The 13,784-nt window shown below is 39.1% G+C and overlaps 1 protein-coding gene across 1 annotated transcript in view; it reads left to right on the forward strand.

The window, feature by feature from the left end:
* The window catches only part of STOM (stomatin), a 28,272-nt gene that overhangs the window by 2,848 nt on the left and 11,640 nt on the right, over positions 1-13,784 (forward strand). Inside the window, exons 2-4 of the mRNA XM_068551764.1 lie at positions 10,402-10,505; positions 11,452-11,524; positions 12,562-12,644. Of these exons, the coding sequence (XP_068407865.1) occupies positions 10,402-10,505; positions 11,452-11,524; positions 12,562-12,644 (260 nt within the window). The remainder of the gene's footprint in view (positions 1-10,401; positions 10,506-11,451; positions 11,525-12,561; positions 12,645-13,784) is intronic.

Here is a 13,784-nt window from a genome sequence, read left to right on the forward strand (position 1 = left end):
TAGAGCTGCTTCCAAATTGCATACTCAAAAGGAGGAACTTGTCAAACATCAGTACTTCACTGAAGGTGAGAGACAGTAAATAAAGCCCAAAGGAACCTGGCTTCAATCAAGACCTCCTGGCTAGACAGCTCCAGAGGGCTGCTTCTGAGAGAAGCAGTGGAATATAAAAGCCCAAACTGTCCCTTTATGATTTTGCTGATAATTAGTCTTAGGAACATAAATATGACCAAACCTAGAGCAAGACTAGTTTTTCTTAAAGCCAGTGCATTCGCTTTCTAATGAAATAATGCAGGTGGATTGCAAAGAAATGTATGGTTATAATTAAGAGCCATGTCAACAGAATAAATCCGTTCGGAAGAACGCCTGAAAATAAGCAGAATCAAGGGACTGAATTGTTTATTTCAGTTGTTACAGCCGACCAGATTGGGGAGAACTTTGTAACTTATTTAATAATTAATTTGAGTTAAACCATCAATGGTCATAGATTAACTCAAATGACAACTAAGTCTACAAAAGTTGGAATTTATATAATTTTTTATAATTAAATAGGTTATTGGTTCCACCTGATGGTGTAACTTGTACACTGTAAAAGACAGAGTCACTGATCACCTGGTCAGCTTTGAAGAAAAAAATTTTTAATGTTGATAAAGAGATAAAGATTGGATTCAAAGTCTGTTTTTTAAGAAGATGTGGAAAAACATTTTCCTGAAAATTACTGTAACCAGAAAAAATGAGCACCTCTCCTCTGTGTCTGCCCGGCCTCTTGTGCCTACCTCTGTCATAACGTTTATTGCACAGTATTATAAACATCAATTATAATCACCTTTGTTAGACCAGGAGAGCTTCTGAAAGCAGAGATTGTGTCCTTCATCACTGTAGTAAGTTCAGGATCAAGTGCATAGTAGGTTTGCAAAAATATTTGTTGAAAGAAAAAGGAAGCAGGGAGATAAAGACACCCATGGAGTAGATCAAGTTGTTAAATGTTTGGCTTACGTTGGTGGAGATGTTTTTCTGTTTACAGTTTATTTTTATTAAGTTTGTTACAACCCAAACTATTGATTTTAGGGTGTGGACATGTTCCTCATACAGATAGACTGTCTGGGTTTATATTATCAATAAAGGGATTATAATTGTTACGATAATATATCGTACTTAAGGAATCTGCTCTTATGAAAGTGTGGAAAGAGCAGTTAGAGGTCACAGTAGAAAGAAGCAAGTGTGTGTCAGGTGCCTGTTGACACACAAATCGTTCCTCCATTCTTTTTGAACCTTTGTCTGTTCTCTGAGCCTCTATACTCTAGATTAGCCTTGAAGATACGGGCAATAATGTGTCTGTCCTAAAATATCAGACAATGAAAATTATATACCAGCCTTACCTAGTTGTGGGTATGCACTGATGGTAGGATGGTATAGGATAGCGAAATGAGAGTGGAATCTCCAGTTTGAAGATCTGAATTGAGACCTCAGTAGCATCACTTACTACCTACGTCACTTTGGGAAGTCTCAATCTCCAGAGTCAATTCCTCGTCTTCATGTTGGGCTTAATCTTACTGTGGTGTCTAGCTCCCAAGGTTTTAAGTATCAAATGAGAAAGTTTATATGAATGTACTTTTGAAACTTTAAAGTGTAAATTATTAAGATATTATTTAATGGGGAAAACAAAGAATAAAAAAGTTAACAATGACTATTCGGGAAGCCTAGTAGTTATACAGGAAATTAAAATTTATGGACAAAAAGTTGTATAAAAGACGGTCCAGGAAACTTTAGGACTCCAGCTTACCTCCCCAGATGTGGTCTGTTTCTCCTCCAGAGACAGAGTCCCCAAGCAGGTTGTTAGTCGATAGTTTCTCTATGGTGTGCAGGTCCCAGAAGGCAATTCACTTAATACACAGTTTATTCCTATAAACTGTATCAGTAATGACCTTAAGGTTCTGATAATAATAATGGCTACTATTTATTGAACGCTTCCTAAGTGTCAAGCATTTTACATATTTTCTCCTATAAGATAATGACTATTCTCGTCCCTCATTTTACTAATGAGAAAATTTAGTGGTAGAATGGAAATCTGACACCAAAACTCCAAGCTCTTAGCCACTTGGAAACCTCATGATCTAGTTTCCTTATGCTCCTGTTTCCCATTATTTAATGAAAATGATGTTGCCCTCCAAAGACTTTTATGAGAAAAACTTAATTATAGTTACTTTTAAGATATCCAAGTAAAAGAGCTGGGAAAAAAAAGAACAAAACTGAAGAAGTAGGGGGGTTTTGTTCTGTTTAGTATATTTCAGGCCTAGTCTAAATTTAATTAACTTAATAACATTTTGAAATTGTTTTTCTCTCCAGTTTTTCTGAACATAACTATTTTTATCTTTCCAGATGTGGGTCATATTCAGCCCATCCTTCTACCTTCCCGAATTCTCTCACCTCACAGGTGAAAAGGGCTGATTTTAAAAAGAGAAAAGGAAAGAAAACATTTGGGGAAAGCATTATGGCCGCTGCTTTGGGACAGAGGACGATTCTGAACTGTATTCTTTTTTTTTTTTTTTTAAGTAACATTGGTTTATAAGTTTCATGAATACAACATTGTATTTCTATTTCTATCTACCTACCATACAGCATGCTCACCACCAAAAACTGATGAACTGTATTCTGGGATCCTGTATGCAGACATGTAATTTCCGTTTATCTTCTGTAATACTCAGCCTTTTCTTCCCCTCCCCAGAAAACAGCAGAATCTGGGAATTCCCTGGTGGTCCAGTGGTTGGGACTCTGCGCTTTCACTGCCGAGGGCCCAGGTTCAATCCCTGGTCAGGGAACTAGGATCCCAGAAGCCGCATGGCACGGCCAAAAACAAAACAAAACAAACAAACAAAAACCAGCAGAATCACTCAATTCATTCAACAGCTATTTACTTAACAAATGTTGTTCAAGCACCTGCTATGCACTGGGTGTCTTCCATGATAGCTCACTTACTCTTCACACTGACCCTCTGAGGGGGTACTCTTATTAGCCCTCTTCTTAGATGGTTAGAGTGAAGCACAGAGAGCTAAGACACTTGCCAAAGATCACACAGCTAATAAGTAGCAGAGCCAACTCTGAAGCCTTATGCTATACTACTTTAACAAGACCAAAATCTCATGAAGAAGACACTGAATAAGATAATTACAAGTATGATAAGTAGTGTTTAGAGAGGGTGAAGTGCTATAGGTTAGGAGAGGGGGCCCTATTAAAGACTCAGGGGTTCAAATTTAAAATTATTGATGATAGTCTCACCTATTTTTTCCTCCTGTTTTATGGCTAGAAATATTTGAATGAAGGAAAGCTACAGAAAATCCTCAAGATGCTTGGGAAATAAAATATTTATATTTATTTAATTTCCTGATTTTTTTTTTTTTTATAAATTTATTTATTTATTTATTTTTGGCGGCATTGGGTCTTCATTGCTGCACGTGGGCTTTCTCTAGTTGTGGCGAGCAGGGGCCGCTCTTTGTTGCGGTGCACAGGCTTCTCATTGTGGTGGTTTCTCTTGTTGCGGAGCACAGGCCCTAGGCGCGTGGGCTTCAGTAGTTGTGGCACGCTGGCTCAGCAGTTGTGGCTTGCGGGCTTAGTTGCTCCGCAGCATGTGGGATCTTCCCAGACCAGGGCTCGAACCCGTGTCCCCTGCATTGGCAGGTGGATTCTTAACCACTGTGCCACCAGGGAAGCCCTCCTGATTCTTCTTGAGCTAAGCACAGCATTCCCTTTATTTCAACTTTCATTGAAAATCTTTCTCAAAAGGACTAGTCCATTTCCTCTCCTTACTATCTCATGATAAACACATTTTGAGTTTTGTAATTCAAGTCACATAATGCTTCATCAGTACTAGTTCTTTTAGTCTTGTATCTACAGGTTTATAATAGGGAGGAAAAGTTATGGTCTCCAGTCATGGTTCTTAACTTGATACCATCTGGCCTGTAGTCACTCCAGTCCAGAGCATAATTTCTTTCCTAGAGGTTTAAGGATAAGGGCATTTGAAGAACTATAAACCATGCCTAATTAAAATAGTCTTTTGAAAGATGGGTTATAGTGTGTGCTTGTTTGCTTTCAAAGCCTCTGCCCAATGAACTGCAAGTTGCGGTCGCCAAGTAAACAGCATCATTTTTTCAACATCTGTTTATTGACGCCCTACTATGTGCTAAACTCTGCTTTTCTCCCCTCTACCTGTTTGAATCTTTCTCTCTATAGGATGCTGCCTTCACTTTTGTTTTCTCTCTTCTCTTAACTCCTTTTCTCCATTTCTCTTATTTGCCTTTTCTTCTATTGTTTCCTTCCCTTCTCTGTCTTTCTCCTAAAATCCCAGTCATTTGAAAAACTCAGTTATAGTAAAATTTTGATTAATTGAAGACATATTTATATTCAAATAAAATATTTTATCTGCCCTTTTGCCTGTTTCCGCCTTGAATTCTTATTTATCAGGTCTTTTAAAGACCTTGTTTCAAAACAATTAAAGGGAAGAGAAACTAGGAATCTGGGAACTGTACCCTTACTTGAAATGCCAGAAGAAAGATCAGATGTCTTCTTTAACTCACAATGTCCTTCTCCTCAAATAGATGACTATATGACATAGAACTGGAATGAGTCGTATGGCCTGTGGACCAAATCTGGCCTACTGCTTGCTTTGTATGCCGCACAAGCTAAGAATAGTTTTTATTATATTTATACATTTTTTTAAAAAAGAGGAAGATTTGAAACTTATATGGAACTCAGATTTTAGTGTTCATAAATTACGTTTTCCTGGAACACAGCTGTGTTCATTCATATATGTATAGTCTGTGGCTGCTTTTGCAGAGTATTCAGTGGTTGAGACCGACTTTCTGGCCTGTAAAGCCTTAAGTGTTTATTCTGTGGCCCTTTACAGGAAAATTTTACCACACCTTGACATGGAATCTCCAATGAGGAGTAGTTGTGGCCAAAAAGAACACTTGTATGCTGAATATATATGCTTTTAAGAAAAACTCAAAAAATGTCAAGACCTTTCGTTTCGACCTACTATTGCCCCTTAAAACTTGCTGTTAGAACCAGATAACGTGTTTTTGAGACTAAATTCCTAGCCATGCTATCTTTCCCCACCCAAACAACACCGTTTTTGGCAATTTACAACATGAAGCATTTCACCTGTATACCGGGAAAGAGGAAGGAAAAGATTGTGCTTTAAATGTTGGTATTTCAATAATTCTTTGGCTTACTTTTTCCTTCTGTGTGTAGTAATGTGTATGACTCAGCCAGATTTTCACATACTGCGTGAAGGTATGTTTCTGGCCTTTGCTTGAAGAAGAAATCCTGTATCTTTTGAACTTTAGAATAGAGTCCCAATGGTAAATGGAATTTATTATTTCACATGATTTCTAGTAGTGCCAAATTCAATCAACCTTAAAGGAAATCGGCTGATATAGGATCATTAACAACATGCAGTACTCTGAAATTATGCCTGTTATAATCTTGAAAAGAATATTTTACTGCTTGTCTGGAAGCCAACCCAACAAAAATTACTGTACAACTTGGTTTTGTTTTTTGTTTTTTCCATTTGTTTCATGGTTTTGTTTTGTTTTCTTTTGTCTCTTCCCAGAAATTCTCTTGCTTTAGTACTTTGGGACTCTGGAAGGAATATTTTACATCTACTTTACAGATTTTTGTAAACATGAGAAATAATGTATATAAGGAGTAAGCTTGTGGCTGACATGTGATAGGCATTTAATAAATGGTTATTATTAGTGTTAATAAAATGTACCTCCAGAATGAGAGAAATTTAAGAATTGTGTAATTTCATCTTTTCAGCAAAATTAGTTTACACAATAAGGATGTATGGAAACTTTGCTAAAAGTATATTCAAAGCAACAGAGTTTCTAATTGGGAAAACTGGACACAACCTAAATGTTCATCATATGGAGCAATAGAATATTATTCAACCTTTAATAATAAAGAGTATTTCCTGACATGAAAAGATGTCCACAATATAGGGGGGAAAACAGATTTAAAATTATTATTTCATTTTTGAAAAAAAGGAGGCTAGAAAAAATTCAAAGGACACATATATATTGTGTGTCCAATAGCAAGGCAGAAAATAATCACCATCCAGAGATATAAAAATATAGATCATTTTTCTTCCTCTATTCTAAACTATAATTTTAAATGTTATAGTGACAGTATTTTGCTTTTAAAATAAGAAAAAAAAGTAATATTTTTAAAAATTTAGTTTCCTGGAGGTAAGCCCAATTTGAATGCTCAATTTAAAAATGTTAATGATGGGCTTATATCCATTTTCAATACCGTGCTTTGGTTAAAATTTTATTCTACCACAGTTTTCAGGAAAGAGTTTGGTAGTAAAAGAAAAAAAAATACTCTAAACCATGGCAAAGTAGTATTTACCACCAAGTATCATGGGATCCCTAATCTTTAAGATTGTTCCTACCCAGCAAATATCAACAAGTATATCAACCAAAATGTCTCAGAAATACCTATTGTTCATTATTTGTCTTTTACCTCATAAAGGTAGGAGGGAGGATTCAGTCCTCAGGGTAATGAGTGGGAATCTTGAAGGAAATGAATTTCATAAAATTTGGGGGAGTAACTGAGAATTTCTTTTCCCCTTTGGGCTGTAGTGACCGTAAATGACTAAGGGTTTGTTTACAGCCTGGTGGAGTCTAAGCCTCACCTCTCTGAGGAATGTGATTTATGCACCTTTTTAAGCTATAACCAGGTGGGGAAGAGTTTCAAGGGTTGAGAATGGGATAGTTTCATTTTAAAGGCACTAGAATATTATGAAATAGCGCCATTTCTCCAGCGTGTATGCTTGGATTATTTCTAGCTGAGCGTTTGAAAAGTGAAAGACCAACCCCAGTTTTCAGAAAATCCGCTTAATTTCTTCTTCCTCTTGATTTGCAGTCAAATCCCATATACTCATCTGGGGTTTTCAAGAACATAATGGAAATTGAGCACAAAAAACCTGGGCTGTACTTTCCGATTTGTCCTTATATAGATAATAATTCAATAACTTAATAATTTGATTCATTAATCACCTTCTTGAAGGTCTTTGAATGTCCAGGCCTAGCCTGGCAGGAGGGAGGCACGAAGTGAGGGAAAAATTAAGTAGTTTCAGAGGCTTTTATCAAGAAGGGTAAAAGCCACCTATTTTCCCATTTTTCATCATGGAAATTGAACACTTGAGTGAAATAGGAGAATGACAGAAAACTGTCATCTGTGTTTACTGAGCACTGCCTCAATCCTGCAAGGCCAATCTGATTATTTCATGTAAAGACACAAAGGTTCAGAGAGGTAAAGATCGCACAACTAATTAGTCACAGAAAGTTGAAACTTAAACATTCCCTATTCTCAGGAAATTCATCTAATAAGGGATATAAATGCACAAGAAATTACATATCTAGTTGGAAAGCTGGCTAAGTATTTTATATCCACTCTCTGCAAGATACTGTGCTAGACATTGAGAAAATAAAAATAAGAAACATCCCTGCCCTCAGGGAGTTTATCATCTATACTGTTCAGGACACAGAGCTTTGCCTGGAATATGGGAGACTTGGGGCAGTATTTTAGAAAGCACCAAATGCTGTCAGATAAGTATTTGTGGCCCATCTCTTCCTTGTTTGGAATTCCTTTCATTTTGGAAACCTAGACCTGAGCCTGGCAATGAGCCTTGAGACTGTCTCTTGCTATAAATAGGCACAGCTGGAATTAAGGGGGCTTCCTCTGTAAGAATATCAGATTTCATTCTTGGAACTCCTACCATGCTTTCCCAGCTTGGATTCTGTTTTGAGGAAGTGCTCCAAACACAACAACTTCTTTAATAAGGATTTTTTTTTTTTTTTTTTTAATTCAGAGGCAAAGGGTCAAAGAGTGAATTGATTTAGAACATGGGCTTTGGAGTGAGATGACCTATGTTTGAATCCCAAGTCCTCCATTTTGTGACCTTGGGAAAGATGTTGCTTCAGTTACTTCATTTGTACAGTGGAATTAAAAACACCTAACTTCGCAGGGCTTTGTAAGGAGTAAATGAGATACGTGTCTAAAGTGATTTATTACAGTGCATGAAGTATAACAAACTGTCTAAAAAGGCTGCTGTGATTCGTATCTGTTATGACAGTACCTGATAGGGCTTCTCCACCTATGGAGAAGTGGCCTTGCTTGGAATATTCTCTCACTGAACATATCCGTACCCCTCAAAATGATAACTTAGAAGCCTCCAGGATTAACTTAGTTCACTTTTACTTAAGTACGCGTTAGGATGTTAACCTGACACTATGACACAGGATCGGAAAACTACAAAGTCGTGTATAACCAAAGTACTCATGTGTATTTCTGGTTTTTAATCTTATGTTTTAGAGCAGTTGACCTGGATACCCACGTGTGTCTTTTCTTCATGCTCCCAGCCGTCACTCTGCTTCTTTCTTGGCCTCCTATTTATTCAAAGCCCCATCTCGCTGCTGTCTTCGCCCCTCCTTCTGATCTGAGTAGTAACCCACGCCTGGCCTACCTCTTCCCCTCTAACCACCTCCCTCCCTCCCATTATTAAAACAGCTCCTGGAAAGACAGCAGACGCCTTCTGTGGTTGATAAGAAAAGCGATATATCCCTCGGCCTATTCAGTCCCTCTGTCCCCCACAGAAAGGAAAAACAAACTAAAAACGAGGAAGACATCAGACAGAGAGTGGGAAGCACAACTTAGGAAGGGAAGGGAATTTCCCAGGATGACGGTGAAAGGCGATCAGAGGGATGGTTGCTGCACCAGGAACATGAATAGGTCCAGACACGGCTCCAAGACTCTTCTTTGGAAGGTGAAATTGGTAGAATACCTGAGCCTGCTGAAAGGAGGTGTAGACAATTGATGAAAGGTTTGGGGTTGAATCAATAAGTACATTGAAAACTAAGCAAAGGGGAAAAAACAGACATTGACTCCAGAAAAAAAAAAAAAAGTTGTACAGGAAAAGAAAACGAATTATGCTTCTGTATGTGGCTTAGCTCTGAATGGCATTTGCATATTCATGAAATATAAAATTTGATATTGATCTAACCAAAATTATGCAATTCAAAGGATGGGTATATTTATGTGGGGGGGAGGGGTAGAAAGTCAATAGATAAAACTCAAAACTGAAAAAACAACAAATAACCAAACCAGTGTATTATTTAGAAACAGGGGGGTTAAATACCGCAATACTCAGCCGAAAGAGCGGTTGCCTTGAGTAGAAGAAATTGGAAGAGGTGAGCAGGGGACCGCGCTCTTGTACTCGTGGAACTATTTGACTTTTTTAGCTTTATGCAAGTTTAACTGATAAAAAATTAAAACTAAAACAGAAAAAGCACAAATGCATAGCAACAGGCTAAAAAAGAAGGTGAAAGAACAATATCTAGAGGGGAGAAACATAGGTGACAAATTTTATTTATTTACTTCGAAAAATGTGCATGCACATAGAAAGGGTTTGGAAGAATATTTATCATCTCTGAATTGAATGATTTTTCCCTTCTTATACTTTTCTAAATTTTTTTGCAGTGGGGCATGTATTATCTTTGTGATCAGACAAAAGCTATTTCAGGGAATTCCCTGGCGGTTCAGTGGTTAGGACTCTGCGCTTTCACTGCCAAGGGCGCAGGTTCAATCCCTGGCCTGGGCACTAAGATCCCACAAGCCTCATGGTGCAGCCAAAAAAAAAAGAAGGAAACAAACTATTTCATGTTACAGAAAAGGGAAACTATTAGAAATGTGAGAGGGAAACTATGTACAAAGATGTTCATTATAGCATTGTTCATAATAGTAAGAAATCAGAACCAATATGGATGATACATTGTGCATATACCCAGTGAGATATTTTACAGGTGTCCTTTTTAAAAAGAGGGCCTAAATGAGCTTATATGCGTGTATCATATGATTTTCGCCTTTAATTGTGCTGTACCCTCGGCTTAAATTCACTTTGCCCTCCTTCCCCTTTTCATTGGTATTTTCCTTAACCATCACATCCTGCAAGAAGCCCCTCTGACAACCATCACCATTGCCTACCCACCCCACCCCACCCTTCTTTCACCTCCATCCCAACGGTGTGATGTGAGTTACCCCTATTCTGTGTTTTCAAAATATGCTGAACGGACACTATATCTGCACTTAGTATTATAATGATCTGTTTGTCTATCTTGCCCGCTAAACTTTAACCTTCTTGGTAGTTGGGATTGGGTCTTACTTTTATCACTTCACTGCATAATAAAAATTAGGGAAAGTAGCACCTGCACTTCAAGGTTTTTATGAGGATTCGATGGGAAAATACATGTAAACAGCTGGTGTTCAGTGAATAGCAAGGATGAAGATGATGGAGGAACCATGCTAAGAACAGTGATAAGAGCTGTGTGTTTTTGGTTTTCACAGATAGCCCCAGTGCAGGCCTGGGACCTTGTGGATGGATTTTGGTGGCTATATCATTCTTGTTCACAGTTTTAACTTTCCCGTTGTCAGTATGGATGTGCATAAAGGTAAAGAATATTTCATCAACATCTGGAAAGGGGTCAACTCCTAAGTACATAAACCCACTGTGTGTGTGTGTTTGTGTGTGCGTGTGTGTGTGTGTGTGTGTGTAAGAGAGACAGAGAGAGACCATACTGGCCTATAATTCTTAACTCTAGTCACCAATTATAATGGAATCTTAAGACTTCTTTTCAGCCACTGCCCAGTCAGTCCCTCCTGACGATTAAAGTAGGGATCACCATCTAAAATTTTCTGGAGTCAGGGATGTGGGATGGTCCTGTGAGAACAAGTCCTCCAGAGTCAGGATGCTGAGGTGTGACTGCTGGTGCCATTATTTACTGTGTGACCTTTGCGGTGTAAAATGTGAGGAAATAGCAACACCTGCCTTATAGGGCTGTTGTGAGGATTAAATGAATTACGTACTTATCACAACACCTGGCATGTGTTAGTAATACATTAATAACGTTAATAATGTCTATAAAGTTATTAATACTGTGATAAATGACTATCATTTTCATATTCCTAAAAAGAGAAAATATGCTCTAAGAATTTTCAGATTACGTTACTATTATAATTTAAGGAATCAGGAGACAAACTATGAGGACTTCAGCGCTTTTTTTTCTGTATTGACAATGCATGAGTAACTGAATAATAATGTTAACAGCTGAGGAGTGAGGGTGTGGATTTGCTTCTGTATACTCTTCTATACTTTCCAGATTTTATACAATGAGTATCTATTGCTTTTATAATCCATAATAAAAGTAAATAACTTGGTTATTTTGGCAGGGCTAATTAAACATTAACCATGTTACCTATAGCTATTATCTGGATTATAGAGAAGAAAACCAAATAGAGGCATCTCACTTGTTTAGAGCAGAAATATATATTTTAAAAGCTATGCGTATAAATAGTTGTACTCCTCATGTTAAATTATTATTTGTGCTTTTAATCTAGATCATAAAAGAATATGAAAAAGCCATCATCTTTAGACTGGGTCGCATCTTACAAGGAGGCGCCAAAGGACCTGGTCAGTACTAGGATTCTGAACTGTTTGCCTGGAGAACGAGATTCGCCCTTTTACTGATGTGATTTCCCTTATGAGGGTCTCTGTTGACTCAGAAGAGAGTTCTCATAGCAGAAGTTGTGCAACAATAGCAGCGCTGCCTACCAGGAATTACCCTTTCCTTCCTGCCTCTCCCCTCCCTTTCCTACTTGAGTTGATAAGTTTATCTTAGGCCAAGAATAGCCACAGCTATCGAAATTTGAGCGTGAGAGTCCCTACTGAAATAAATGCTTTCAGTCATTATTTTTGGCAAACTTCGATTAAGCTCCCACTGAGTTCCAGGCTCTGGGAATTCAAGGGAGATGAAAACACAGTCCCTGCCCTCAAGGATCTTACTGCCTGGAGGTGGGACACCAACAAGGAAATAGGTAGTTACAACCCCACGTGATAAGTATTACGGTCAAACAGTCGCAGATGGCTGTGGAAACCCAGAGAAGAGTGACGACCCCAACTAGTAGATGCTTTCTGGAGGTGACATCTTGGCAGGATGTCAAGATGGTGTGAGGCAGGGGAGAGGTGTTCCCAGCACAGAATATGTGCAGAGCAATGCAGAGGAGAGCATTGTAGGCTCAGGGAACTGCAGGCGGCCCAGCCCAGCCAGAGTGCAGGATGGGAGGAGAGGGGAGTGGCGGAAGAGGTAAGCGGGGTCAAGGTCGTGCAGGACCTTATACGGCTTGTTCAGGGCTTTGTGTTGGTTCATAGGAGAGAAACTAGCAGGAGTAGAAAGATGACTTGGGAAGTGATTGCATTGGTCTAAGGGAAAACAAATGGGCGACAGTAACAGTGCAGTGAGGAGATGCAATCCACAGGTCTTGTGGGGACAGTTAGATGTGGGAAGAAAGCAGCGGGAGTCAAGGATGACATTCCTGGCTTCTGGCTCATTCACTGAAATGAACTGCTTTCTTTCGGTTAATCAGGTTGATTCTGTTAGAACTGAATGGTGCGGTGAGCTGGTCAGGTGCTGGTGTCTCCCTCTAATCTCGTGTATGTCTCTGTTGCAGGTTTGTTTTTTATTCTGCCATGCACTGACAGCTTCATCAAAGTGGACATGAGAACTATTTCATTTGATATTCCTCCTCAGGAGGTAAGGTTGTCTTTTGCTGTGAATAACTGAGCTATCACGGGGGAAGGGTCCTGGCGTTGAGAGGCAGCAGGGGACAGTGGTCAGAGCACAGCTTTAGAGGCTGGCTGCCCTCACCATTTTCTGGCTGTGTGACCTTGAGCAAGTTCTTTAACTTCTCTGTGCCTCCGTTTCCTCATCTATAAAATAGAGGTTATAATAACAGGACCTACTTTATGTGGTTCTTGTGAGGACTAAATGAGATACTCTATGTAAAGTGCTTAGAGCAGGGGCTGATAGGTAGTAAGTGCTATGAAAGTGCTTGTCGTTACTGTTATTACAAAACGTACTGTCATGTTAATGTAAGTATAATATTACTGTTATCACCGTTGTCATCATTTTTACTACCACACTTCTCCTCTCTGGGTTTCTGATACAATATTCTTCTTACGGTTCTTGACTGTATTCTAAATAAATTGGTTAGAAGCCAAAGAATTAGAAACTGCCTGTTTGGTACTTTAGATAAGCATATAATGTTTTATATTAGTAATTATTTCAGGCTTTTTCAAATTGCTCCACACATCACTGTTGAAACGCACAGCAGAACCCAGAAAGTAGATGGTTGCAGTGAGACAGAGGAATTCCTCCAAACTACAGTGGTGGAGCCAGGACTCAGCGCCAGCCCTTGGGATTCCCTGTGCAGTGCTTTCCCCACAGCTCCATGCTAAGTGCGTCCTACAGCAGCTCCGTCCTGGCCCTTGACGGAGTGATGGCCATCCTGGCACTCGTGTCTAAGGAGTTGTAATAACCGTCGCAGATAGAAAGCCTAAAAACATGATGACGGGAGGGACAGAAGAAAACTGCCAGTGTTTCCTGGCCACAGGCCAGGTACTCAGCAGAGTGGTGGAGCCTTGTCACAAAATCCAGAAACCAGCTCAGGCACTTACCTGCTGGCCCTGAGCCAAGTAGTTAGGGAGGTCAGACTTCGTAATCCACACCCACAAGGTGAAACCAGAAATCATTTTCACCCGCAAGAACAAGACTGAAAGCATTGCTGTATTCTCTGCGTGGAAGATTGACTGTTAGGAGCCCCATTCAGGGTAGCGGGGAATTCTCCTGGCACTTTCCTCTGTAAACATGGCAGGCGTCTGGCAGGGTCACTGT

Source organism: Eschrichtius robustus, chromosome 10 (assembly GCF_028021215.1).
Source record: "Eschrichtius robustus isolate mEscRob2 chromosome 10, mEscRob2.pri, whole genome shotgun sequence".
In the NCBI taxonomy this organism is placed as follows: domain Eukaryota; kingdom Metazoa; phylum Chordata; class Mammalia; order Artiodactyla; family Eschrichtiidae; genus Eschrichtius; species Eschrichtius robustus.